This window comes from Vidua chalybeata, chromosome 21 (genome assembly GCF_026979565.1).
Source record: "Vidua chalybeata isolate OUT-0048 chromosome 21, bVidCha1 merged haplotype, whole genome shotgun sequence".
NCBI classification, from domain to species: Eukaryota; Metazoa; Chordata; class Aves; order Passeriformes; family Viduidae; genus Vidua; species Vidua chalybeata.
The window spans coordinates 4,968,774-4,994,206 of NC_071550.1; the positions used below are offsets into that span (position 1 = coordinate 4,968,774).

Consider the following 25,433-nt stretch of genomic DNA (forward strand, 5'->3'; position numbering starts at 1 on the left):
CCGCCGCAGGACAGTCCCCCCTCGGGCACCGAAGCCGCGAGAGGCCCTGCGCTCCTCCTGCCCCGCAGAACAGGGGGAGAAGCTGTCCCCGGGCCGGGATGGAACCAGTGCCCAGCCCCAAGCCCTGCCTGGCTGCTCTGGGTGCTACCACAGCTCTCCCCCCACTCCTGACCTCCTCAGCGACCTCCACAGAGCACCCACGGGTGTCATCGCCCCTGGGGGACTCCACGGAGTCACCTGCCCCTGAGGAGTGGGAAAATGGGGGCAGAGGAGAGATGGTGCTCTGCAGCACCTGACTTTCCTCCCCAGGCCAGCAAGGAGGGGGAAGGTTGGATTTATTTGAACCTCCATCAGGAGGCAATGCAGGAGCCAGGGTGGGCAGGAGGGGATGGGGGCAGAGGGCTGTCCATGGGGCCAAACTCACCTTTCCCCCCTCACACATCCTCAGAGCACCCCAGACCCACAGCAGACCTGGCTTTGGAGGACAGGAAAGCTCCATCCCAAAGGACAGAGATGTTTAGGGGAATCTCAGACAGGTGCAGCAAGAGCCAGCTCCAGTGACGGGATCTGACCACGGGAGGTGCACGGCCACCATCAGCCTCTATGGCCCAGCCCTGGTGGCTGTGGGCTCGTGTCTCCTGGGGCCAGCAGCCCACATCCCACAGCATCAGCTAGGACTGAAACAGTGTTTAGGGAGCAGCCTCCATCTTCACCATGGGCAGAGAGGCCACATCCTGCTCTTGCTGCTTGAGGGGCTTGACACTAGGGCAGGATTGGACCTTCAGGGCTGGACATTGGCCTTCTGGCATTGCTACATCCAGACAACCTCCCTTTTATGGTCCAAGGCCAGGCAGGGAGGTGTCCAAAGCCCTGGGAATTCTCCCACACACTGAAGGAAGCTGCCTTCTTCAGGCACAGCTAATATTTAGCCACAAAACATAAATCAATAAGAGTGCACAGAGACCAAGTGGATTTAAAAAAACAAACAAACAAAAAGACTATTTCAATTTAATAATGGTTAATGCTGGGGTGCCCCACACCCTCCCCAGCCCAGGGAATGCCTCCCTGCACCCTGGTGGGACCCTTGCTGGCCACTGTCACGCAGTTCATCTTCCCACCCCCCACATTTGGGGACTGATAGCAGCCAAGGCCATCCAGAGCTGTGTTTGTTCTGGGATCTGGGACCTGATTGCAGGAGGTTGGTGGGACATCTTATCCCCCTGGGATCCTGACTCTCCTGCTGAGTCAGGGCCCGGCCCTGGGTGAAAGGAACACAGCTGAGAGGCGAGGGGGGTCTGGGAGGGACAGAAGAGGTACAAGCTCAGCGTTCCCTGAGCCACGTGCCCCACCGATGGGGTGGGGAGGGACAGGAGGAGAAATGACCCTGCGGCGTCCCCTCCTGTCCCTGGGCTGTGTCAGTAAGGGTAGGGCGAGACAGAGATGAAGAGGAGGAAGATGCTGGGTGCTCGCTGCCCGTCTGGGAGCAGCGCCTGCACCTTGAGCCGGTGGGTGCCGGGCTCCCGCAGCGGCCGCAGGGTGGAGATGACGCCCTGGCCCTGCTCGGTGCGGAGGGCGAAGGGGCTCTCGGGGTCCTGCTCCAGCAGCCTGAAGACGGGGCGGTGGCGCAGGGCGGAGGCCGGGGTGAGGCGCACCACGTCCCGGCGGGCAGCGATGCCGAGGGGCAGCGGGAGCAGCTGGTGCTGCAGCGTAGGGGGGCCGGCCGGGCCGCAGAACGGGGGGCAGCGACCCACGCACAGCCTGCACGAGAGATGGGGAATGTGGGATGTGGTTCGTGCCGGAGAGTGGACAGGACCACTCGGGGTCATGGTGAGGTGGGCAGAGCGGGATGGGCACTCCCAGCCCCACAGCACGACTCACCCTGGGCTGGAGCCTCTCCGGTACCCAGCTGGGCACGGCACATCCATGCACCGGGCACCTCCACGGGTGTTGAAGCACATCTGGCTCGAGGCACACTGGATTGTGCCCTCCGTGCACTCATCCACATCTGCAGGGAGAGAGGGGACAGGTCTGAGGGTGCTGGGGTGGCTGAGGTGGGGGTTCAATCCCCCATGCTCCCACATCTGCCTGGACACTGAGGCAGTGAGACATGAGCACTCAGACTGTGGAGAGCTGAGGCTGGGAACAGCCATCCCGAGAAAGGAGAAAGACTTGCAGCCCCAAAAAGATGACACCCAGGGCACCATGGGGTCGGGTCACCCCCCTGGCACCCCTGCACTGACCGTGGCAGGTCTTCCCGTTGGACAGCAGCCGGTAGCCAGTGGGGCAGAGGCAGCGGTAGCTGCCCAGGCTGTTCCTGCACTCGTGCTGGCACTGGTTCAGTGTCTGACACTCATCGAGATCTGTGGGATGAGAGGGGTGAAGGCAAGAGGGGAGGATCAGACCCCTCTGGTGCCACTGCCTTGGACCAGCCTGGCTCTCACCTCCCCTTCCCAGCCACACAAACAAAGTTGTGGACGGGGCAGCAAGAAGGACACGAGGTACCTTTTGGGGGCAAAATAGTCTCTGAACTCCCTTCAACACCCTTCCCCAGAGCACGCTCACCAGTGCAGGTGCCATTCCTCCTGATGTAGCCCGTGGGGCAGGGGGGGCCCCGGGCACCCATCCCTGCATCCTTGGCCACGCGGCGCAGGGCGAGCTGGCTGTAGAAGGATCGTCCCCGTGGGCGGCTGCTCGGCCCCTGCCGGCGCAGGGGAGTGTCCCGGGGCACGCTGCTCTCTGTGTCCCCTCCCTCCATCCCTGCTGTGCCACACCGTCCTCCCGGCAGCACGGTCTTGCCAGCGGGGCACAGGCACTCGTAGGAGCCCCGCAGGTTGCGGCACTCGAAGGCACACGGTGGGGGGAAATTCAGGCACTCGTTGACATCTAGGGGAGGAAAGAGGTGGGGAGCTGCAGCTGGATGGGGGAACCTGAGGCTGGAACAGGGCAGGGGGGTGACCATGGACCCTGAGAGCCCAGCTCGTACCCAAGCAAGGCCAGCCAGTGCCCAGCGTGCGGTAGCCGGGAGGGCAGGAGCAGCTGTAGGACCCGGCGGCGTTCTGGCAGATCTGGTTGTAGCGGCAGGCATGGGACCCCTCGGTGCATTCATCAACATCTGGGGAGCAGAGAGAGGACAGGGTTGGGGGGACAGGCAAGTGGCACCAGGTGCCCCTTGCTGCCCCCATGCCCCCTCAGGAAGGGTCCGTACCCATGCAGTACAGCTGCCCAGGGTCCGGGATGAATCCCAGTGGGCACTGGTCTCTATCAGCACCTGTGAATTGAGCAGAGAGAATGTGACATGTCACTGCAGGGACATGGCCTTTGCACCCTCACAGACACCCAGAACAACAGATCTCCATCCCCATGCTGGGGACTCCCCTGGTTACCCGCATCGAGCGAGGCTCGGAGCTGGAAGTGGAGCTCCTGTCTGCCTGGGTCGTAGGAGGCTGTGATGGCTCTGGCCCGGAGGTGCTGCACCCGGGGGGGCTGTGGCCCCACGGGGGGGTCGAACACGATGGTGTGATTGCAGTGGGCACGGACGAGGCGCCCATCCCGCAGGAAGCTCTGCACCGAGCCCCCGGAGAGCTGCCCCGCGCCCGTCCGCACGTAGCGCTCGCTGAAGTCCTGGGGAGGGGCAGGGAGGGGGGTCAGGCCATGGACCCCCCCCCCCCCCCCGTGCTCCCGGCATGGGAATCGCGGTTCCCATGGGAATAACGAGCAGTGCCAGCACCTGCAGCAGCAGCACGGCATCGCCAAAGCTCTCCGGCACGGAGCCGCTGATGACGCTGTCCAGCTGCAGAGCGCCAGCGCCACCCGCGCCCCGGGCGAGGTGGGTGACCCGCAGGAGCTCCCCTGCAAGGGGGGGACGGTGATCAGCACCCCACAGCACCCCCACACACAGCTCCACTCCTGGATCAGGGATGGTGCCCGGGGGAGAGGGAGGCTGAGCTTCCCCAGGAGCTGAGCGGGCTGTCCTGTCAGAGACGCCTCACCTGTGGCAAAGTGCAGCAGTGACTCGTGCTGGAAGGTGCCCTGCGAGAGCAGGAAGCCGTTCTGGGCTGCCCCGCTGGCGTGTGCCAAGGAGCAGTAAATGGGGGCGATGATGGTCACCAGCACCCGCATCAGCGGCCCTGGGAATGGGGAAGAAAGGGTGTCACCACGGAGCCAGCACCCTCCTGGGGGGGCACCCAGGCTGTCCCACCCCTCCCTGCCCACAGTGGAAGGTTTGGGGGAAAAAAGGTTTGCTTTTAGGGGAAAAAAAAAGAAATAAAAACCTTTCCCCTAAGATTTACATCTGACAGAGGTCAAAACTCTCACAAGGGTGAGGGTACAAATGTCCACCCACCTATGGCAGGTGGAATGCTCCCAATGCTGCTCCGGAGGGCGGCGGTGCTGGATTGAGAGTCACCCAGCACGCTGGCATCAAGGGTGGAGGCACCGAGCTTGTGGCCATTGATGACACCGACCAGGCTGCCCCGCACCTGGTGCAGCTCCCCTGGGGCAAATGGGATGGGGTCAGGCAGCAACGCTGGGACTGCGCTCCCTTGCCTGACTCCCCTCTTACTAATTTGCTTGTCAAAAAAAGCTTGTTTTCTGGAGGTGAAAGCAGCCAGAGCAAGGCAGGCAGTGACCCTGCCTGGCTGCAGCACAGTCCCCAGAGACCCCATGGTTCCAGGCACAGTGCCATGTTGACAAGGGATGTTGGGAGTGTGGCCCTCTGTGCCTCATCACACCAACAGGCACTGGCACCCCCAAACCCTGCTCTGTATCAACCTCAAGGTCCTGGCATAGCCTCAGGTTTTTATTTGCTTCTCCAGCGTGCCTGGCAGCAAAATGCCACCAGCCACACAAGGGCACACAGGGCACCTGGCAATTCCTCCAGCCTGGCTCTCTGCTCCCGAGGGGCAGCAGGAAAGGATGCGTCTGTGCATTCAGCAGAGCCCCTGGGAGAGGGGAATTTAATCATGGGCAACTAAGGCAGGAAGGCCAAGGAGAGGCAAGTGAGGGCTGGCACGCGGTGGCTGCTCGGGACAGGGTCTGCTTGGGCTCAGGCCTCCAGTGCATGAGAGGAGAAGACAAAGCAGAGTATGAGTCACAGGGGGTAGAACAAGCAAGGCAATGTCACTCCACACCACCACGCTGGAGGTCCTACCCCGGGTGTAACAGCCCTGCAGGCAGCCCCAGCCCCCCGGGCCAGCCAAAGCCCCCGGGCCAGGGGCAGACACCCACCTTGGACATCCAGGGAGGTGTGGGCCACAGCAGAGCCCAGGGCATTGCGGGCGAGGCAGGAGTAGCTGCCGGCATCACGGTGGGCAACAGAGGGCAGGAACAGGGTGGCATTGGGCAGGACACGAGCGTGGGGACCCTCGGGCAGTGTGTCCCCGTCCCGCTGCCACTCCACAGACGGGGTGGGCTCCCCTGACACGACACAGTGCAGCAGCACCTGCTGCCCAGCATGGACCCTCACCTCTGCTGGTGTCACTGTCACCACAGGGGCACCTGGGCAGGGAAAGGGATGCAGGTAGTGATGCAGCATTCCCCACGGAGCAGGGCCAGTTGAGGGGCTGAGAGGTGACATGGTTTGCAGTTCCTTAAAAGAAGGGTGCAGAGGGGACCAGCACTCACTCTGCAGAACGAGGGTGACAACTTTTGCTGCTGTGCCTGCATCATTCTCTGCCACACACTGGTACTGCCCCACATCGGTGCTCTAGCAGGACCAACAGCATCAGCACATTTTGCTGTGCCAGGAAAGCACCCTGAGATGTGCCAGCACCCCCCAGGCCCTGCTCACCCCCACAGCACGGATGGCCAGGGAGCCATTCTGCAGCTGGTGCAGGCGCCCACGGGCCACCACCGGCACCCCGTCCTTGCTCCAGCGGATGAGGGGCTCGGGGTGACCCTGGGCGTGGCAGTCGAGGAGGGCATCACCTCCGGAGTGCTCCACCTGGTAGGTGCTGGCGTCCCCCCGTATGACGGGTGCCTCTGGGAAAGGGAAAGGGGTGGCAGAGGAGGTGAGCTGGCCGGGCACTAAAAATGTGGCTGTTTCCCTGCCAGCGCTTACCTCTGACAGAGACGAAGACAGTGGCCCTGATGGCCCCGGCGCTGTTCTCGGCGTGGCAGACGTAGGTCCCGCTGTCCGTGGGTGCGGCTGCCTCCCGCCGCAGGATGCTCCGCCCGCTGTGCCCCGACGCGCCATCTGCGGGGTGCAAACCCCCAAAAAGGGTGGTTGGCGATCAGCTGGTTACAACCCCCCACGGCCAGACGTGCTGGCACCCCGGGGATCCTGAAAGGTGCGACAAGGGTAGCACCAGGATCGCATTCTCCGCCACGTTCAGCATCCTCTGCCCCTGCCCAGGTACCAGTGACGAGCTGCCCGTTGGCCGTCCAGGAGACGCGGGGCTGGGGGCTGCCCACTGCGGCACACACCAGCTCCAGCCTCTCGCCGCGGCTCAGGGTGATGTCTGTGGGCAGGTGGGTGAAGGTGGGCAGGGTGTGGATGGAGAGGGAGAGCCGGCGAACGGCCCTCCCAGCAGAGTTCACCGCGGTGCAGGAGTAGCTCCCAGCGTCCCCTTCCTGTATGAGGATGAGAGGGAGTCATCTTGACTCCGGGCTCCAGCTGCAGCCCTGGCTCGCTGAGCTACAGCTCTGCTGGTTCTTGTGCACCTAAAAAGTCACGCTTTGGACAGAGCCGCTTTTCCCAGCCCACATTAGCAACCCCACACTGCCCCAACCCTCCAGCCTGTGGCACAGGACTGCACGGGGCTCTCTCTCTGCCAGATGTATCCACAAACAGCCAAAAGCTCTTCAGCAGCAGGAGACACTTGTTCCTCATCACTCCAACCTCACAGCGGCCCTAGGGGACAGTGCTCACCTGGACATCCCGCAGCAGCAGCTCCCCGGAGGGCAGGACCGTGGCCTTCCCGCCCGGCACCAGCGCTCCCTCCCGGCTCCAGGACACGCGAGGCTCGGGCACACCACGGGCGGCACAGGGCAGCAGCACCTCCAGCCCCTCCAGGACCGCCAGCTCCAGCGGGCCGGCAGCAATGACGGGGGGCACTGGATGGGGCACAAGGGGCAGGGACTTGCTCGCAGCTTGGCAGCCACGTTTTGCTGAGCGGTGCTGGGCAGGGGCTGAGCAGAGGGGGGAGCACCGGGGCTCTGATGGCTGCTGTACCTTGCACAATGAGCCTGGTCCTCCCCGCAGCGGTGCCCGAGGGGTTGCGAGCCATGCACAGGTAGGTACCTGCGTCCTCTGGGGCTGCTCGGAGGAAACGGAGCTGCCCGTTGGGGAGCACCTTCAGCCCAGACCCTGGCAGAAATGGACGGGATGGGGCAGCACAGCTGAGCCGAGGCACAGATGGATGACGTGCAGGGACTGCTTCCCCCACAGAGTGCCTCTTCCCAAGGAGTCGCCATGGAACAGCTCCAGCGGCCACCACACCCACCAAGGACAGCAGCCAGCAGCACCCACGCACAGTGACACCCCACACCCTGCCAGGGTTCCTACAAACCCCTGGCACCTACATCTCCCCCTAGGTAAAGGCTGGCAGGTAATGTGGGCTCTGCCAGCCCCCAGCTCACTCCTGCTCACCTCCAGTGATGCCAACACCATCCTTTTGCCAGGTGACCTCCGGCCGGGGGACGCCCGTGGCCTCACAGGACAGCACCACGCTGGTGTTGACCATCACCATCACCATGCCAGGCAGGGGCTTCAAGGCAGGGGGCTCTGTGAAGGGCAGGGAAGTGCTACCCTGGGAAGAGGGCGCAGGACCCGCAGCAGCAGGACCCTGGAGCTGGTTTTACCGTGCACTGTGAGCCAGAGGTGCTTCCGGGCCGTGCCCGCGGCGCTCCGAGCCGTGCAGGTGTAGCGGCCGGAGTGTGCAGGCAGCGCCTGCCGGATCTCCAGGGCTCCTGGAAAACAGCAGGCAGAGGGGAGGCGGCGGCAGGGCTGGCAGGGACCCCTGTCCCCTCCCGGGCCCTGCTGCCCCGTGCTGTACCTCTGGGCAGGACCCGGTAGCCCCCTCCTCTGCTGCCCAGCTGAGCCCCCTCCTTGCTCCATGACACCGCGGGGGGGGGCACGCCCGAGGCGTAGCAGGTGAGGACCGCAGGGGACAGCCGGGTGACAACCACATCCGTAAGGTCATCAGCGATGGTGGGGGGCACTGGAGAAAGGAGGGAGGGAGGTGAGCAGGGCTGTATGGCAAATGTTGAAGAGGATTCTGTCCCTGCTCCTATGGGCACGAGTATTTCTCTTCCCCTCTTGTCCACCCCCAAGCCCAGCTCTTGAGTGGGCACCCAACACAGTGCATGGCTGGAACACACCCATGTCACAGCCGAGGTGGTGACAGATCCTGGGAAAGCCACTCTCACTCAGCAAGACCCCCAGCCCCAGGAGCTCACCATGGACAGACACGAGGAAGGCCTTTCGAGCCTCTCCAGCAGCGTTGGTGGCGATGCACTCAAACCGGCCCTCGTCCCGGGGAGCAGGGCTGGAGATGAGCAGTGACCCTAAGGGCTGCAGACTGTGTGGGAAGAGCACACATCAGGATGGCCTCTGTCCCCCAGGGAGCAGCAGGAGGGGCAAACCCCACCCTACAGGGGAACCCTTTGGTGTACAGGTACCTGTAGGTGCCGGATGGGAGGTGCAGGTTCAGGGGACGGCCATCCTTCTCCCACCTGATGTGGGGCTCGGGGGTCCCCCAGGCGTCACAGCCCAGCGTGGCTGGCTGCTGAGCCAGCAGGGTGAGGTTGGAGGGCCCAGGCGTGATGGCAGGAGGGACTGTGGGAGGACATGGCAGCCATGAGCAGAGGATAGTAGCACATCATTGCACTGTTGAGGGCAGCCCAGCAGTGCTGGGTTGCAGGAGGGTGAGCCCAGGAGGGATCCATCTGACTCTCCTGCTTACCCAGGATGTGGAGATCCAGGCCCCGCCGGTCAGAGCCAGCAGGGCTGGATGCCATGCAGAGGTAATGGCCCAAATCCTGGACCTGGACAGGGTCAATTTGCAGGGAGCCACCTGGCAGGAGCTGCAATCTGAGGAGGGAGAGCAGGTGAACGCTGTGGGGGCTGTGCATGGCCAGGCTGCATCACACAGGGAGCAGGGGTTGGGAAGGTGACAAGTGCCATTGCAGCCACATGCAGCTCTTGCCCACTGAGCTGGTGTGAGGACAGAGCACAGCTCTTTGCAGGGTGACTGGCACACTAATCACCTGTTGCTGTGGAGGGTGGCATGACCTAAGCACCAGCTCTCAGTGCCACCAACCACAGAGCCTCATACCTGTCGCTCCCGGGCAGGGGCAGGAGCTGGCCGTCCTTGCGCCACGTCACCCGGGGCACGGGCCACCCCTCTGCCCGGCACGGCAGCACGGCCGAGGTGTTCAGCAGCACCTTCACCTCCTCGGGGCCCGCCTGGATCTCCGGGGCCACTGCAGCAGCACCCAGAGCGTGGGGTAAGGCTCAGGGATGGAGGATGCCAGCCCAGAGCAGCACTGAGGGCTGGGTGTTGTCCAGCCCTGCCATCCCATCACCCGACCATAAGACACCCTATGACATCCCACATGCTGGATTTAACCGGGAAGGAGCCGGCACTCCGGGCAGGGCTCACCGTGAACCTGCACCCGGACGCGCGGGCCGCTGTCCCCGGGGGCGCTGGTGGCCCTGCAGCTGTACTCGCCGCCGTCCGCCGCAGCCACCGCCAGGACCTGCAGGAAACGCCCCTGGGCCAGGACCTGCCTGCGGGCATCGTCCTAAAACCGCCGGGACCCCCGTCAGCAGCCGCCCAGCATCGCCCCCAGCACCAGCACTGGTGACGGTGCCCGGGCCCTGACCATGACCGTCCCTGGTCCTGTCACAGGTACCTGCAGCAGGGAGCCCTCCCGGCGCCACTCGATGTTGGGGCGGGGCTCAGCACCCTCTGGGCACTCCAGGAGGAGCTGCCCCCCTGGCACAGCCGTGATGATGGGGATCTCCCCGGCGCTCGCCATGCTGGGGGGTGCTGTGGGACGTGGGCCAGGGGGGTCAGGGTGTGCCACATGGGCTGGACACCCCCATCCCTGTCCCCATAAGTCATGCATAGGCCCCTACTCTGCAGGACCATCACTGTGCTCCAGATCCCTCTTGTGGAGCCCACACCAATCCCATAAAAGGAGGTTCTGGCTCTCTGTTCCTCCAAGGGTTGGACCATCCTGCAGCCCCCCCTGCTAGCCCTCTCCTCGCTGCACTGCTGGGATCACACTACCTTGGATGCTGACATGGAAGCTCCTGCTGTCCTCCCCTGCAGGGCTAGTGGCCAGGCAGGTGTACAAGCCAGCATCAGCCACCTGCACAGCCAGGAGAGGGAAAAATTGAGGCACAAAAAGAAAACCCAGGCAGGGAGAAAAAAGTGGAACTCCTACCTCAATGCTGTCAATGTGGAGGGTGCTCTCATTCCCTGACACGAGCAAGGGCCCTGCCAGCAGCCGTCCATCCTTCTCCCAGGTGACAGTGGGCATGGGGACACCTGTCACCACACACGTGAGCCCTAGAGGGGTGCCCACAGCAATGGATATCTCCGTGGGATGGGACCCAGCCTCGACACGGGGTGGCTCTGCAAGGCACACAGCAAGGCAGGAGGGTTCATCCCCTCATTGCTCCCAAAAAGTTGGCTAAGCTGCCCTTCTGAAATCCCAGAAGGATGACACGCACCCATCACCACGAGGTGGAAGGCTTTGCTGACCTCTCCCACTTCATTCACCACCAGGCACGAGTAAATGCCTGCATCAGCCAGTGCCACGGCCACCAGGCTCAGCTGTGGGCCACCAGGCACCTGGGCACTCTGCAGCCCCAGGGGCTCTCCATTCTTCAGCCAGGTCACTGATGGTGCTGGGGACCCGGTGGCTTTGCAGGTGAAAGTGACATCGGAGCCCTCAGCCACCATCTGCTCCTCACTGCTCTCGGGGCTCTCCAGGACAGGGGGCACTGGGGAGAAAAGTCAGGTCCCCAGACACGGGGGTGGGGGGTTTGGCCACTCCCTGGTGTCCTGCGAGCAGCCAGAGGCGGCCCAGCCCTCCTGCAGGATGCTCTGGGACTGCTCTCAGGCTGGTCCTGCTTTCCTGACAAGCCCACCCCAGCAGTGAGGAATGGCTCAGAACCCTGCTTGGGGATGGGTGCAATGCACAGCGTGTGCTCTGCCAACAAAAGCAGTGTCCAGGTGGCCCCTGCTGTGCCCGCCCCACCCCCCTGCCCTGTACCCTGTATCTGCAGGAGGAAGCTGCGGTCGGCCACTCCTGCCCGGCTGGAGACAATGCAGGTGTAGAGTCCAGCATCGGAGAGCTGTGCCTGGGAGATCCTGACCCGTGGGATGGGACGCGGCATGGGGAGGACAGGTCAGCTCCGGGTGACCCCCTGCTCCCCAAGGTGACACTCGGCCACTTCAGGGTGCAGCAGTGCCCTCATCCAAAGCCGGCTACCAGCCCCCAAGCCTGCGGCTGACCATTGCTCCAGGGTCACTTCTCACCGGAGGATGCGCCCAGCCGAGAGCAGGGTGACATGAGGGGACAGGCGGAGGGGCAGCCCATCCTTCAGCCAGCTGACGTGCAGCGGAGGGGACCCCCGTGCCCAGCACTCCAGTGTCACCACGGCGGACAGGACGCCACGGACCACCTCCGAGTCATCGGCACCTCTCTCGATGGTGGGAGGGACTGGCGAGGGGACAGAGGGGCTGCTGGGGCTGTCGGGGTCGCGGTGGCCCTGGCGCTGCCCCGCAGGTCCCAGCTCTGCTCACCCAGCACGTTCAGCGTGTGCAGCCGCGTGTCCTCGCCCAGGCTGTTCCGGGCCAGGCACGTGTAAGCTCCGGAGTCGGCAGCTCGCAGCCCCTCAAGGAGCAGGGCGCTGCCATCCGGGGACACCCTGCGTGGGGAGGGTGGCACAGTGACCCGTGTGCTCGTCCCGAACGTGCCCTTGGGGCAGAAGTGCTCTGTGCTCAGTGTACGGCCAAGGATGAGGATTCTGGGGCACATTGCAAGGTCAGGACAGCACCTGGGACCCTGCCAGGGTGACAGTGACCCCATCCCAGACTCCGAGGTTCACCCCAGGATGACGTTCTCTCAGCAAAGAGCCGGGATGAGCCCATCCCAGAGCAAGCAACAGGAAGAAGCAGCACAGCTCAACCTGCCTTGCCAAGCAATTTTGCACGTGGGGCCACTGAGCCCCGGGGGTGTCCCCCCAGACTCACCGGGCGTGTGAGGGGGGCTGCAGCCCCAGGGGCTGCCCGTCCTTCAGCCAGGAGATGTGGGGGGTGGGCTGCCCCTCTGCCCGGCACTCCAGCCTCACCCTGCTGCCCTCCAGCACGCTGTGCTCACTGGGGTCCCCTGAGCTGCTGATCTGGGGGGCCACTGCACCGAGGAGAGAGGGAGGCTGAGGAAGAGGAGGGGGAGGAAGGCTCACCTCTGAGGCAGAGCCCGCAGGGAGCAGGCTGCCTCGGGGAAGCCCTACCTCGCACCAGCACCACGAAGTCCTTGCGTGTCTCGGCCCCCGGGCCCTGTGCCAGGCAGGTGTATCGGCCCTGGTGGAAGGGCTGGAGGGGGCTGAGCAGGAGCTGGGCCCCCCCGGACACCACACCCTGCTCTGGGCTCATGTCTGCAAGGAGACAGGGGGAAGGGGGCTGAGCACTGCTCCTCCACTGAGCCCTCCCCAGGCTCATTGTCGTGCTTCCCCCTTCCCCCCCTGGACCCAGGTTGGGGACACTGTTAAAGCAAAGCAGGGTTTTTGCAGAGTTCACTGCTGGAGCTTTACAGGAAAAAAGAGACACTGGTTTAGGGGCAAACTCCTGTGCCAGCAAGCACCCCAAGGGCTGGTACCGAAAGAGCTCACCCCCTGCATATCCCTCCATCACGTCTTGTGCCCACATCCCATTGCTTTGAGCCTCAGGAATGAACCTGAGGTCTCTTGAAAGCGTGCAGGGAAAAGGCCAGACCCTTCATGCCCTGTGTACCCTCCCTGTGCAGCCCTGAGGGTCTCTTGCAGCAGGGTTAGAAGTTGGGAAACTGAGGCAGGACTGCTTGGAGGGCAGCAGCAGCGAGGCTCGGGGTGGCAGCCTGGCCCAGCGCTGCCCTGCACACACACCCAGCGGGCGCCCGTCCTTCAGCCAGGTGACAGTGGGCACGGCCACACCAGTGACGCGGCAGGTCAGGACGAGGGGCGTCCCCATGTCAGCTTCAAGCGCCTCCTGCTGTGGCTCCTGCGTGCCTGGGGGTTCTGAGGAGGATGAGCAGGGACAGGGTGAGACAGACCAGGGCTCACTGTCAGCTCCTCAGCTGTGCTCGGGGGACAGCTCCTGGCTGAGCCCTCACTGCTTACCATGGATGGTGAGGATGAAGCTTTTCTGATCCTGCCTGGCCACGTTCAGTGCCATGCACGTGTATGTGCCCGAGCTGGAGAGCTGCAGGTGAGGGATCTGCAGCACCCTAGAGCCTGGCAGAAGTGGAGAGCAGGGAATCAGGACAGCCTGGAGCAGAACCCGGTCCGGGCCATTATACCAGCAAGCTGACTGATCCCCCAGCACCTGGCCAAGCTCCATGCAAAAGGAGTTTGGACATTGAATTCCCATCTTTGATGTCCAAAGCCTTGCTGTGCCCCACAGGAAAGGGCACTGAGCTCCCAGGAAGCAGCAGCATGGAGTTCTGCAGGATGCAGCCCTTGGTCCTCTCCAGAGGGGATCACTCAGCAGTGTCATTAGTGTGTCACACAGCCCAAAGGCTGAGCTCGGGACCCACACGTGGCACCCAGAAAAGGGGAATTAGGGCACCTAGAGCTCGCTGTCAAGAGCTGGGGCACAGGCAGTGATTCTGGCTCATCCCAACATACCTCGGGTGACAGTCACCTCCTCTCCAAGCCTCAGGATGTGACCATCCTTGTACCAGGTGATCTCTGCAGCCGGGTGGGATTGGATGTCACACACGAGTGAGACGCTGCCATTGACAATGCCATCGACGTTTTCGGGGTCTGTACCCACACTCCAGGGAACTTCTGCTCCAGTGCACCCAAAAGACAGTGCCAAAGGGCAGCCATCACCGTGGAGGCCTCCCCAGGAGGAAACACCGAGCAGGGTTTCCGAGCCCCTCGCCTGCTCGGAGCCCGTGGCACCTCAACCTCCTCGCACAGGGCGAGCGTGACCAGCACAAGGCGGCAGAGGCAGCCATGCAGTGCCAGAGCCAAAGGAAACTCCAGTTGGTGGAGAAAGAGAAGAAGGGCAGTAAATCAGTGACCCAGGGAAGGGGAGATGCCTTACCCTGCACAGCGAGGGCAAAGTGCTTCTCGGCTGACCCGGCCGGGTTCTCAGCCATGCACGTGTAACTCCCGGCGTCACCCGCCTCCACCACTGCCACCTGCGGAGGGGGAGCAGAGCACCACTGAGGGCTCCCAGCTGGGGAGATGCTGTGGCTTCCTTGGGGACCTTGGTGAGACCAGGGCAGCCTCCTTTGGGAGGAAAGAATGCCCCCATCCCCTCCATCCGCTGTCTCCTGTGTCTCTCCCCAGCACAGCCACCTGCTTAGGGGAACACCAACCTGCAGGACTGTTCCACCCTCCAGGAGCTGGTGCCGTGGGCCAGCCTCTATGGGGAGATCATTCCAGAGCCAGGACACTGTGGGCTCTGGGTGCCCGGTAGCTTCGCACTCAAAGCGGACAGTGTCATTGATGGTGGCCGTCACCTCCTCCACCGGGTCTTCTGTGCCACCATGGATGGCCGGGGCAGCTGGAGGCAGGTGGTTATGGGGCTGCCACGTGCCCCAGTCCAACGTCCCCTGTCCCTGTACTCACTCAGCACCTCCAGCTCGTAGTGCAGGCGGTCCCGCCCCGCAGCGTTGGCCGCCTCGCAGGTGTACCTGCCCCTGTCCTCCTCCTGCACCGCCTGCAGCTGCAGCACCCGGCCCCCTGTGACACGGGACAGGCTTGGGGCAGGGCACAGGGAAGGGTCTGTGGGATATCCCCCAGCCCTGCCCTGCACAGAGCCCTGTGCCCTGCTCAGAGGTCCCAGGGGTGCTGTGTGTGGTGGCAGGAGGAAGGGGACAGGATCCATCCTCCTCCATGCTATGGATGCTCTCAACCCACAAGGCTGCTGCAGGACCACCCCCAGGCCCCACAGTGGGGGTTCACACCCGCTACCCATTACCTTGCAGCATCAGCACCCCCAGGCCAGGGGAGAGGGGCTCCCCATCCTTGTACCAGGTGAGCTGGGGCGGTGGGATGGCACTGGTGTCGCAGTAGAGGGCGGTGGGCTGGCCAAGGACAGCCTGTCGATGCTCTGTCACCTCCCCATCCTGGTCTTCCTCCCGATAGAAGATCTCAAGGGCTTCTCTGGGGTCCGTTTGCTGCTGGAAGATGGGGGGCACTGCGGGGACAGGCTGTGGTCAGCTGTGGGAACAGGGACATTGACCCCCAGCTGTACCCACAGCATCTGCCCTCACTGGAGCTGAGGAGATCTTTGTTGTTTTCCAGCAGGCTTAAACTTTTTTTCCTGCTCACCGTTCTCTGTGCTCTCAAGTGACCCTGAGGACCCCTGCTCTTGCTGAGACACCCCCTGCTCTGGGTGCTGGCTCTCTGCCCAGGGCTCACCTTGGACGTGCACGATGAAGTCCCTGTCATCTTCACCCACAGCATTGGTGGCCACGCAGGTGTAGTGCCCCGAATCTGAGACAGCAGCTGCTTGGATCTGGAGGACCTGCCCCTCACTGAGGATCTGGAGGTGTTCGGAGCTTGCCAGGAGCTGAAGGGAAGAAAGGGAAGGGCAGGAGGAGGATTACACACTCAGGAGTGGGGCAGAGCCAGCCGTACAAAGGGAATCTTCCCACTCCATCCAGCTGGGACAGTCCCCAAACCCAGCAGCTCCTCCCTGGTCACAGCTGGGACCTCACCTGCTTGTCCTTGTACCACCGGATGGTCGGCTCGGGCACAGCCCAGGTCTCACACTCCAGCACCACTGTGCTGTTCACCCTCGTTTTCACCTCTTTCACGGCAAATTCCCCCAAAGGATCCTCTCTGGCAATCCAAGGAGGAACTGGTGGGGAAAGACAAAGGGAAGCAAAAGGAAGCAGCACTGGCCCGGTTACAGTGGTGGGGTCACTGCAGGAATTAGGAAGGACGTGGGGATCTCCCTCACCCAGAACCTTCACAGCGTAGTTCTTCACAGCCTCCCCGTCTTCGTTGGCCACGATGCAGCTGTAGGTGCCTGTGTCCTCCTCCTGGGCGTTCAGGATCTGCAGCCCTTGGCCACCTGGGCAAAGGGGGTCTCCTGAGAGGGTTGCTGCTCACAGCCGCAGCTCTCTCCCCCCATGCAGCACCTGAAGGCATCTCTAGGGACCTGCTGAGCACCTGCAAGCCTGGCTGGAGGGGGTCTAATGCTCTTCTAGAGCCCAGTCCCAGGCTTATAAAAACCAGCACTGAGGAGGCTCGTTACAATCAGAGGATGCAGGACGTGGAAGAGCAGCATGCAGCTGAACCCTGGGCCCTCAGGTCCTGCAGGATGACGATTTGTCACCATCCCACTGTGCTGGACCCCAGCCACACCAAGAAAAGGCCCCACTCCCACTCCCCAGGGCATACACAACAAGGGGCCACCACAGTCATGCAGAGCCAGTGGACAGCAGCACGGTACCAGGGAGCAGGAGGACATTTCTAGATGCTTTGAGAGGAACCTCGTCCTTGAGCCAGGTGATGTTGGGAGATGGGTATGGCAGGGCCTCACAGACCAGGGAGATGGGGTTGTTGATGATCACTGTCACTTCTTCTGCAGCAGCATCATCTCGAGCAAAGGTGGGACTGGCTGCAGAGACGTGGTTGTGTGTTAGATCAGCACTAGCACACACTTAGGCTTCCCAGTGCTTCATCCCCCCACCAGAGAGCATGATCCAAGTTCAGGGAGTTGGATTTGACACCGCCTGTGCCAGCTTGACTCTGCCCTGTCCTGCTGCCCTCCAAAACCACAGAGATCCAGAAGACACATCCCACCTTCCACAAGCCACCACCACAGATAGATCCTGCACTAAGCAGGCGCTTTCTGCTCCTCCAAGAGATCTCACAAGGGCTTTGGGACAGGTCCATGCCATGTTTTGGCTGCAGGACAAAGGGATCCTCCCCACCTACCTGGGGCGGGCCATTTAAGGCCACTAAGTCTGCTCACACCTGAGACCCTGCCTCCATCCAAAGGCATCTCTTACCCAAAACATCCAGCAGGTAATGCTTGGTCTGATTTGCCACAGAGTTGGAGGCCACGCAGGAGTAGTGACCAGCATGGGCCAGGGAGGCTTGGGGGATGTGGAACAGGGAGCCATCAGGGGAGATGGAGAAGGTGCCAGGGAGAGTGCGGTTGTCTTTCAGCCAGGTGATCTTAGGTTGTGGGTTGCCTGTGAGGGATGGAAAATGGGTTTTGGCCTTTGTGTGAAGTTTTTCCATGTGTGAGCACAGCCTGGCTGGGGTCACTGTCAGAGCTTTTCTGGAAAGCAGGGACATCATCCCAAATCTGAATTATCATGATCTGGATCAGGATTTTAGAAGCTGCTGGATGAGCCAGCAAGAAGAAAGAGAACTGTCCTGAGTGGGAGGTGATTAATTATTCCCATCACTAAAAGAGAAATGAGATTAGAGGAATTTTAGCTCCATTTGGGAAAGATTGGATCTTACATTGTGGAACAGGCTCCCCACATGGGCGTCCCCTCCCCAGCGCTTCCCGGACAGCCCAACTGCAGAGCCAGGAACCATCCCAAAAGAGCTCTGCGGCCGATTTCAGCTGTTTTCATGTCTCTGACTGGAGCCATCCGTTTGTTCCACACCCCAAAGTGAGACCCAGGTCTGGCCCTGAGCCCCATCCCCTCCCTTCCCCACTTGATGCTCACCTGAAGCCAGGCAGGACCAGGTGACAGGGTGGCCCTCGGGCACCTTGAAGGTGTGTTCTTCACCCGCGTTCTCAATGTGGGGAGGAACTAGGAACACAAGCCCCCAAGGCCTTCAGCAGCTGGCCAGCTCAGCCTCTGAGCTCACATCCTAAGGACTCCAGCACACCCAGCATGCCCAGTCTTAACTCATGTCTGTTCCTGCAAGGGTGGAGCTCTCAAACCCCAGCAGGAATCCTGCAGCAGACAGAAGACCCCTCCTTACCTAGGACCTCCACGTAGAAATGCCTCCTGGCCTCCCCAGCTACGTTGCTGGCCAGGCAGGAATAGTGACCACCATCCTGGGCTCGTGCACGGGTGAGCCTGAGCAGCCACCCCCCTGGAAGGACAGAGCAGAGAGGTCTCAGGGCCCTGACCCAGGTACCAGCACATCCCAGCTGTGCTCCTGTGGGGCTATAGCTCCACCATGAGTTTGAACTCATCAGTGTTGGGGCAAAACATGTTCCCAAAGCACTTTTACAACAGCCAGACCTCTGACCTGAAAGCACGTGTGTGTGCTCGCTGGGGGTGACAGGAGAGCCATCCCAGAACCAGGTGACGCTGGGCTGGGGAATGCCAGTGGCCTCACAGGTCAGCGTCAGGGATCCTTGCAGGGAAACACTGACATTGGTTGTCAGTCCCGATCCTCGAATGAACTCAGGAGGAACTGGGGATGCAGAAGAAGATGGACACCCATTTGCAAAGCAGCCAGGACATCAAAGGAGCAAAGAGGGGAGAACTGGGTGAACCTGGTTTTTTCCACCTTCTTGCTTTGTACAGCTTTAGGACATGAACCAGAAGGACCATTAGCATCACCTGGAGATGGTGACTTTAAAGGTGTTATGGGACAGGTGACCCACAGCAAACATGTGCCACTTACCTGCACACCCAAGCCCAGGCTTACAGGTTCACACTGGGATAGCCACACAGCCTGAGCCACCTCAGACCTTTTATAACTGAAGTGACTTTGACCCGTGAGGTCCCCAAGTCCCTGGGTAGTAGAGGACTTTATATGAGATGATCTGCTGTGATGGCTCTGGAAAGAAACTCCTACCTGGTGGACACAGTTCTACAGCTATTCCCAAAGCATAATCCTGCTGACCCTGGGACCTGCTACATGCTGGATTGTCCAACACCTGCTGCACATCAAGCTGCTCCACATCACCACCCTGCTTATCCTGCCTGCATCCACCCCACCCCCAGCCTCCAGGCCCATCCCACATCCTTACCATGCACCACAACATCAAACTCCCTCTGCTCCTGCCCCTCTGCGTTGGCAGCCAGGCAAGCGTAGTGTCCTGCATGGGCCACCTCTGCCCTGGGGATGTGCAGCCGCCTCCCTTGCTCCGTAAGCAGGAGCCCGTCCCCAGCAGCCACGGGCTGCCCGTCCTTCACCCACGTCACCCACGGTGGTGGTGTCCCCATGGCCTCGCACTCCAGGACTGTCTCGCCACCCTCGATGACAGAAACCCTCCTCGGGGCGTTGCTGCTGCCCTGGACCCTTGGCAGTGCTGCGGGCAGAGGGACACGGGGTGGAGGGGATGTGCAGCAACTCCCTCAGCCGTGCACAAGTGGACGGGCAAAGCTGAGCCAGGTAGCAGCATCCCTTCCAAAATATCCAAGGCACCAGGCAATGGCTTTAGGGTCCAGCTGGACCTTGCACTGAGAGAAGTCACACCACCTCCACCCGGCCCTGCAGGTCTCTGGTGCCCCATGCTCACCGTGCACCTCCAGGTGATGCTCCTTGCTGCTGCTGCCAGCAGCATTCCTGCACTCGCAGGTGTACGTCCCCTGGTCCAGCAGCTGTGCCTTCTCCATGTACACCACGTTCCCTCCTGGGGACACCAGCTTTGGGCTCCCTGGCTGGGTGGAGAGGGGCTCACCTGCCCAGGGAAGGGGACAGCAGCTTCCCCTCAGGCTCCCAGCAGGACAAATTCCCACCCACAAGCTGGATTCTGCTCAACAAAAAGCGCTCCTTGCTCCAAGGAGACCAACAGCTGGGTCAACCCATGTGGGGGGAGATGAGGCTGAGGAACAGGGCCCTACCATCCTTCCACCAGCTCAGGGTGGGCAGGGGGATCCCATGGCACTCGCAGGCCAGCTGGACAGATTGTCCCTCCAGCACGGACACGGCCTCGGGCTCTGGCGAGGACAAGGTTGGAGGCACTGCAGGGATGAGAGGAGCAGCTCATTGATGGCACTGGACAAGAGGAGAAGGGCACTTGGAGCTCCATCCTGCTGGATGCACACCCCCTGCAGCCCTGCTGGGTGCCACAAAAACCCCAGCAACACTCCCCTGCCCTGGCTTCATGTGGAAACAATAATCTTGTCTCTCCAGCCAAGTGAGGGATTCTTTTAATTGCACGTGGCCAACAGCAGAGGATGACCAAGCATCCCACAAACAGGCCAAGGTCAGGCTGGCCAGACACAGCCTTATTAGGCAGCCCTCCTCACTGAGAAGGTTACCCAACTCTTTCCATTATCGGATGATGTTCTCAGCTGCTCATAGATACAGCTGGCTGGATAATGGTAACTCCTTCCCATGGGGGATATCAGTTTAGAGAAGAAAAGCCTCAACACCCAGAAACCCTTGAAAAACAAAAACAGCAGAACCCAAACAATCCACCCGAGCCAGGACGGCAGACGTGCAAACATTTCCCTGGGAAGAGATTGCAGGAACAAGCCCAGAGCAGGAGAACTGGATCTTCTCCACGTCCTGGCCACCTGCCTGCAGGACTTCCACCAGCTAGAGCATCCCTGAGAAAAGCCAGGGCCTGGCTCAGCCCCCGGAGCTGTGCACATGCTGAGTGGTCTGGGAAGCTGCAGGGATGCTTGGATCAAGTGAGAAGAAGTGACCAGTGCCTGTCTTGGCAGCAGCCCAGGAGTCACCACTGAGTCCAGGGGGACAGAAATGTCACCAGGCACACAGGGTGCAAAAGGGACAGGGTGGGCAGGTGACCCCGTAATGGGGACCTGGCAATACCCATCCATGGGGCCATGGCTTTCCAGGATATAATTTGGGATGAACACAGGGGATTGCGTGACTGGAACTGCAAACGAAGCAGAGGACAGGGTTCTGCTAGAGCCATCTTCCAGGGATGTATCCTGAGGGCTGGGACAACCCCACTGATCCCACACACTCACACAAGATATTCCAGGGGGGAAGCCCCCATCTCTCAGGAAAGCACAGCTGCACTCACCGGTGACCTGCAGGCTGTACCAGAGCTCAGCCACTCCGGCCACGTTGGAGGCCACGCAGCGGTAGCTGCCACCATCGGAGAGCCGGGCACGGGGGATCTCCAGGCGCTTCCCATCCCCGGACAGGGTCAGCGCTGCTCCGGCCGAGAGCTGCTCGTGCCCCTTGTACCAGGTGATGTCTGCAGGGAAGCAGAGAGCTGAGCTGTGGGGAGCGATGCTGCTGCCCCCCCTCACCCAGAGAAAACCCCAGGGATTCAGGAGCAGGAGCCGAGGGACAGGATTGACTCACCGGGAGCAGGCAGCCCCGAGGCCAGGCATTCCAGGGATGCAGAGCCGTTCTCAGGGATGGCCAGATCCACCGCGCTGGGTTCAATGCTTGGAGGCACTGCAACCCAGCACCCACTGTCAGCAGCTCTGTGTGACCCGGGCTGTCTGCAGCCACCGCAGGGCAGGGCCCTGGGGCACAGCCAGGCTCACCAATGGCCCTTGGCACACACCGAGTCCCGGCAGAGCCACGGCCGGGGGCCACAGCTCGGTCCCCACTCTGGGAGGGGACCACATCACCCCATGGTGCCACCACTGCTCCCCAAACCAGCCAGAGGTTTGGTCCCTGCCCCTGAATGAGACATTCATTCTTCCCAGGCAGGGATCTCTGTTCCCTGCCTGGTTTCTCACTTGGCACCTTCAGAGTCCCATCCTGCTGGTGGAGGGGAAATGGGGCTGGGGGAGGACCCTCCAGCAGGAAACACCAGTCAAGGATTTACTGTGGTGCCAGGGGCCATCACCTCTCAACTTCATTGACAAAGGACAAGATCCCAAGGAGCCAAGCCAGTGACCCTTCACCTACCGAAAAACTGGGCCAAGAACTCCCACCCCTTTGGGCAGCCACGTTTTTCCCAACACGTGGGATGGATAGCCCACCTCACCCCAGACGCTGCGCTCACCATGCACTGAAACCTGCACCTCTGCCTGGGCCAGCCCTGCCCAGCTGCTGCCCTGGCAGATGTAGAGCCCTTGGTGACCAAGCCCCACACGGGTGACCAGCAGAGTGCCACCGTCCTCGGACACCACCACACCATCCTGCCCGTCCAGCGGGTGCCCATCCTTCAGCCACCTGCGAGCAAGGGGACAGGCAGCAAGTCCTGGCTCGGTCCTGCCACCACACACGCCCTGTCTCTCTCTGCACACCAGCAGGGTGAACAATGGGGTGCTGGCAGCAAACACTGTCCCCTTGTCACCTGGAATGGGGCTAGCAGTGCCAGCAGAGAACTGTTGAGAAGAGGACACCAGGGACAAGGAGAAGGAATGGATGCCTCCACCCTAAGGGACACCCCAAGCCAGAGGGCCCTGCCACCCATCCTGGGAGCACAGGGAGCTTCACCACTCTGCAGCACTCACTGGATCTGGGGTGGGGGGATGCCCGTGGTGTGACAGTGAATCCTCAGGGAGGTGTTGGCAACAGCTGTCAGGTGCCTTTCCCCATCACCAATCCACAGCTGGGGGGGAGCTGAGGGGAGAGGGGACTTCAGGCCGTGACCACCCTCGCACCCTGGCACAGGGACGTGAGACAGCCGAGGGTTTGGAGGGAGCAGGAGCCCAGGGGCACATGGGGAGGGGTGTTTGAACCTTGGACGTGCAGGCTGTAGCTGAGCGAGGTGTTCCCCGCGGCGTTCGTGGCCGTGCAGGTGTAGAGGCCGGTGTCCATCACCTGGGGCTCGGCCAGGTGGAGGGATCCTGAAGGGAGGACACTGAACCTTGGGGGAGAGGGAACAGAAAAGCTGGATGGGAGAAACATCCATCACCCAACCCTGAGCAGGAGCTGAGGGCTGAGAGCTCACCATCACCTTGGGACAGCCAAGAGAAGGTCACCATGGCCACCTCCCATCCAAAGAGGGTGGCACAGCTGCCCAGGGGGGCAAATCCCCTTTGCTCAGCCCCTGCACGAGCTCAGCACGTGAGCCCAGGGGGATGAAGGAGGACAAGGGTCCCCCCAGAGCACAATCCCTGCAGCTGGAGCTGGCCATGCTCTCATTCCCAGCCCCATCTGTGCTCCACAGACATAACATCATCGCAGCCCACGGCTGCAGATTCCTCCTCGTGTGCTCCCATAAATCACCCAGCGTGGACAAGCCAGCTGAGATGTGGGGAGCAGCACAGGTCAGCCAGGAACAACCATGGCAAATCAGACACAAACAACAAGGCAATGCATCCCCCAAGAAGACAAAACCAAGATGCCTTCCTGCTTTCCCAGGCCACAGCAATCCTCAGGTACAGGTAAGAAGTGTTTAACCCCAAGACCAGGGCCCGTGGCTTTAGGGGGTCCCTTTCAACATGGTGTTAACATATGGAAATAACATTGGATGACCAAGACACCAGATAACCTGAAGAATGGTTGGATCTGTGTTTATCCTTGCCCATCAAATCCCATTAACTGACTGTCTCATGGCTGTCATCAGCTTCAACACCATCAACAAATTGATTTGTCCCTCCAGAAGTCACTCACTGGAACAAAAATGGCCTAAAACCCCACATCCCAGGGCAGACAAAGCCACTGCTGGGCTAAAAACTCTGTTTGTGCCAAATGTCATCCCAAGAAGCATCAGGCCCTGGTCCAGTACTTCCCGCAGGGATCCACCATCCCCAGGCGCATCCTTGACCTTGTGACAGCACAAAGCAGGAATGTGCGCGAAGGCAGACAGACAGCAGGGTGAGGAGATGCACTGCAGTTGCCTTTCCTTTCCAACCCCAGCCCCGTGTCCAGGGTAGGCACATGAATGATTGGATGCAGCTGCTTGGTCCATGAATGACTGGATGCAGCTGCTTGGTCCCAGATGTTTGGAAGATGGAAGAAAAGCCTGGTGCTCTCCAAGGAGAGCAGAGCAAGTGCAGTACTGCTCGGCTGCCTCAGCTCCTGCATTGCCCACAGGATGCCAGGGGTGTCCTTCACATCCCCCTGCCAGGCAGCTCAGTCCCTTCACAGACCTGACATCCCTCTGAAGAGACAAAATCCCAGGAGCTGGTGGCCCCCAGCACCCCCAGCCCTCCTTACCTCGTGGTGGCGAGAGGCAGGGGCTGGGGCTCCCGGCTCCACACCACCAAGGGAGGGGGATATCCTTGGACCTCACAGGGCAGGGTGGTCTCCTGCCCCAGCACAGCCAGGATGGGGACAGGGTCCGATGCCTGTGATCCGTTCACGCTGATCCTGGGCTTCGCTGGATGGACAGGGAGCACAGCTGGTGCAGGGACACTTCAGGAGCCCCACAGCCCTCATTGCTTCTCTTCCTACCCTGCAAACCCATCTGGCACCCGGATTGGTGCTCCAAGGAAGCCAGGAGCGTTCCCAGGTCATTCTGTCCCTGCCAGTCCCCTCTGGAGCTGTTCTGAGCACTCACTGCTGATGGAGAGCTGCATCTCCCGGCTGGAGAATCCTGCTGCGTTGGTGGCTGTGCAGAAGTAGGTGCCGGCATCCCCAGGGGACGATGAAGGGATCAGGAGGGTCCCATTGGGGTCAAGTTGGTAGTGTGGGCTCAGTGAAATGGGCTCTGTTCCCTACAGAGGAAAGGGAAGGGAGGAAGGCAGAGATTCACCCATGAGCTCAACATCCCAAAGGCAAGAAGAGAGCTCTGGACGCACCAGAGCAAGCCATGCCCTGGTCCCAGCTTCCCAGGCCACTTGGTGCCACCTCCCCAGGCAGCCACAGCCACACTGGAGAGCTACACTCCCTTCAAGCAGTTTACACTGAACCCGAGGGTGGCCCCAGCTGGGCTGGCCGGGGCACAGCAGCCTGTCCCTGTCCCCTACCTTTGCCCAGGTGACAGTAGGGGGGGGCACGCCGGTGGCATTGCAGGGTAGGGTGACAGCCGCTCCCTCGGTGGCAGTGACGAGAGCAGGGCCAGGCTCGATGCTGGGAGGAACTGGGAAGGAAGAGAAGCCCCTCATCCTGCATGGCCAGGGCCACGTCCACCACAGAGAGCAGAGCACAGAGAGCACCTGCCCCGTGTCACTGCCGCGCGGGGACACCCAGCTCCCTGTCACTCACCGTGGATGAACAGGGACACGTCCTGCCTGTGCGAGCCGAGGGCGTTGCTCACCTCACAGGTGAATGTTCCTGCATCCCCCTGTGATGCCTGGTCCACGTGCAGGCTCCCATCAGCCCGGATGGAATAGCGGTCACCTGGGGCTACCTGGACATGGGCAGAGAGCAGAAAGCAGGACAGATGGCAGGGTCAGGCACCAACACATCCCTGCATCTTTGGGGCACGTCCAGAAATGAATCCTTGAGCAACATCCTGATGTGGAGATAAACCCACATCGCCTTCCCAGCACAAATGCTC

General features: G+C 61.6%; 1 protein-coding gene across 1 annotated transcript in view; it reads right to left on the reverse strand.

The window, feature by feature from the left end:
• Window positions 1-1,029: 1,029 nt before the first annotated feature.
• The window catches only part of HMCN2 (hemicentin 2), a 32,841-nt gene continuing 8,437 nt past the window's right edge, over window positions 1,030-25,433 (reverse strand). Inside the window, exons 19-79 of the mRNA XM_053962097.1 lie at window positions 25,139-25,283; window positions 24,901-25,013; window positions 24,492-24,648; window positions 24,149-24,311; window positions 22,726-22,853; window positions 22,498-22,606; window positions 22,044-22,213; window positions 21,389-21,484; window positions 21,102-21,278; window positions 19,948-20,067; window positions 19,623-19,784; window positions 19,131-19,412; window positions 18,401-18,568; window positions 18,128-18,241; window positions 17,866-17,952; window positions 17,191-17,376; window positions 16,629-16,796; window positions 16,134-16,247; window positions 15,889-16,031; window positions 15,590-15,740; window positions 15,147-15,365; window positions 14,795-14,908; window positions 14,542-14,729; window positions 14,265-14,361; window positions 13,841-14,002; window positions 13,334-13,447; window positions 13,100-13,231; window positions 12,470-12,613; window positions 12,210-12,369; window positions 11,760-11,884; window positions 11,493-11,676; window positions 11,227-11,324; window positions 10,682-10,954; window positions 10,393-10,583; window positions 10,236-10,317; window positions 9,856-9,992; window positions 9,603-9,744; window positions 9,276-9,423; window positions 8,904-9,031; window positions 8,620-8,776; window positions 8,398-8,519; window positions 7,995-8,159; window positions 7,801-7,908; window positions 7,589-7,723; window positions 7,172-7,306; window positions 6,869-7,053; window positions 6,357-6,570; window positions 6,059-6,193; window positions 5,789-5,979; window positions 5,623-5,704; window positions 5,227-5,496; window positions 4,343-4,492; window positions 3,990-4,127; window positions 3,728-3,849; window positions 3,384-3,621; window positions 3,206-3,268; window positions 2,984-3,112; window positions 2,563-2,883; window positions 2,241-2,360; window positions 1,879-2,005; window positions 1,030-1,758 (exon numbers count right to left, since the gene is read on the reverse strand). Of these exons, the coding sequence (XP_053818072.1) occupies window positions 1,416-1,758; window positions 1,879-2,005; window positions 2,241-2,360; window positions 2,563-2,883; window positions 2,984-3,112; window positions 3,206-3,268; window positions 3,384-3,621; window positions 3,728-3,849; window positions 3,990-4,127; window positions 4,343-4,492; window positions 5,227-5,496; window positions 5,623-5,704; window positions 5,789-5,979; window positions 6,059-6,193; window positions 6,357-6,570; window positions 6,869-7,053; window positions 7,172-7,306; window positions 7,589-7,723; window positions 7,801-7,908; window positions 7,995-8,159; window positions 8,398-8,519; window positions 8,620-8,776; window positions 8,904-9,031; window positions 9,276-9,423; window positions 9,603-9,744; window positions 9,856-9,992; window positions 10,236-10,317; window positions 10,393-10,583; window positions 10,682-10,954; window positions 11,227-11,324; window positions 11,493-11,676; window positions 11,760-11,884; window positions 12,210-12,369; window positions 12,470-12,613; window positions 13,100-13,231; window positions 13,334-13,447; window positions 13,841-14,002; window positions 14,265-14,361; window positions 14,542-14,729; window positions 14,795-14,908; window positions 15,147-15,365; window positions 15,590-15,740; window positions 15,889-16,031; window positions 16,134-16,247; window positions 16,629-16,796; window positions 17,191-17,376; window positions 17,866-17,952; window positions 18,128-18,241; window positions 18,401-18,568; window positions 19,131-19,412; window positions 19,623-19,784; window positions 19,948-20,067; window positions 21,102-21,278; window positions 21,389-21,484; window positions 22,044-22,213; window positions 22,498-22,606; window positions 22,726-22,853; window positions 24,149-24,311; window positions 24,492-24,648; window positions 24,901-25,013; window positions 25,139-25,283 (9,441 nt within the window). The 3' untranslated portion in view covers window positions 1,030-1,415. The remainder of the gene's footprint in view (window positions 1,759-1,878; window positions 2,006-2,240; window positions 2,361-2,562; window positions 2,884-2,983; window positions 3,113-3,205; window positions 3,269-3,383; window positions 3,622-3,727; window positions 3,850-3,989; window positions 4,128-4,342; window positions 4,493-5,226; window positions 5,497-5,622; window positions 5,705-5,788; window positions 5,980-6,058; window positions 6,194-6,356; window positions 6,571-6,868; window positions 7,054-7,171; window positions 7,307-7,588; window positions 7,724-7,800; window positions 7,909-7,994; window positions 8,160-8,397; window positions 8,520-8,619; window positions 8,777-8,903; window positions 9,032-9,275; window positions 9,424-9,602; window positions 9,745-9,855; window positions 9,993-10,235; window positions 10,318-10,392; window positions 10,584-10,681; window positions 10,955-11,226; window positions 11,325-11,492; window positions 11,677-11,759; window positions 11,885-12,209; window positions 12,370-12,469; window positions 12,614-13,099; window positions 13,232-13,333; window positions 13,448-13,840; window positions 14,003-14,264; window positions 14,362-14,541; window positions 14,730-14,794; window positions 14,909-15,146; window positions 15,366-15,589; window positions 15,741-15,888; window positions 16,032-16,133; window positions 16,248-16,628; window positions 16,797-17,190; window positions 17,377-17,865; window positions 17,953-18,127; window positions 18,242-18,400; window positions 18,569-19,130; window positions 19,413-19,622; window positions 19,785-19,947; window positions 20,068-21,101; window positions 21,279-21,388; window positions 21,485-22,043; window positions 22,214-22,497; window positions 22,607-22,725; window positions 22,854-24,148; window positions 24,312-24,491; window positions 24,649-24,900; window positions 25,014-25,138; window positions 25,284-25,433) is intronic.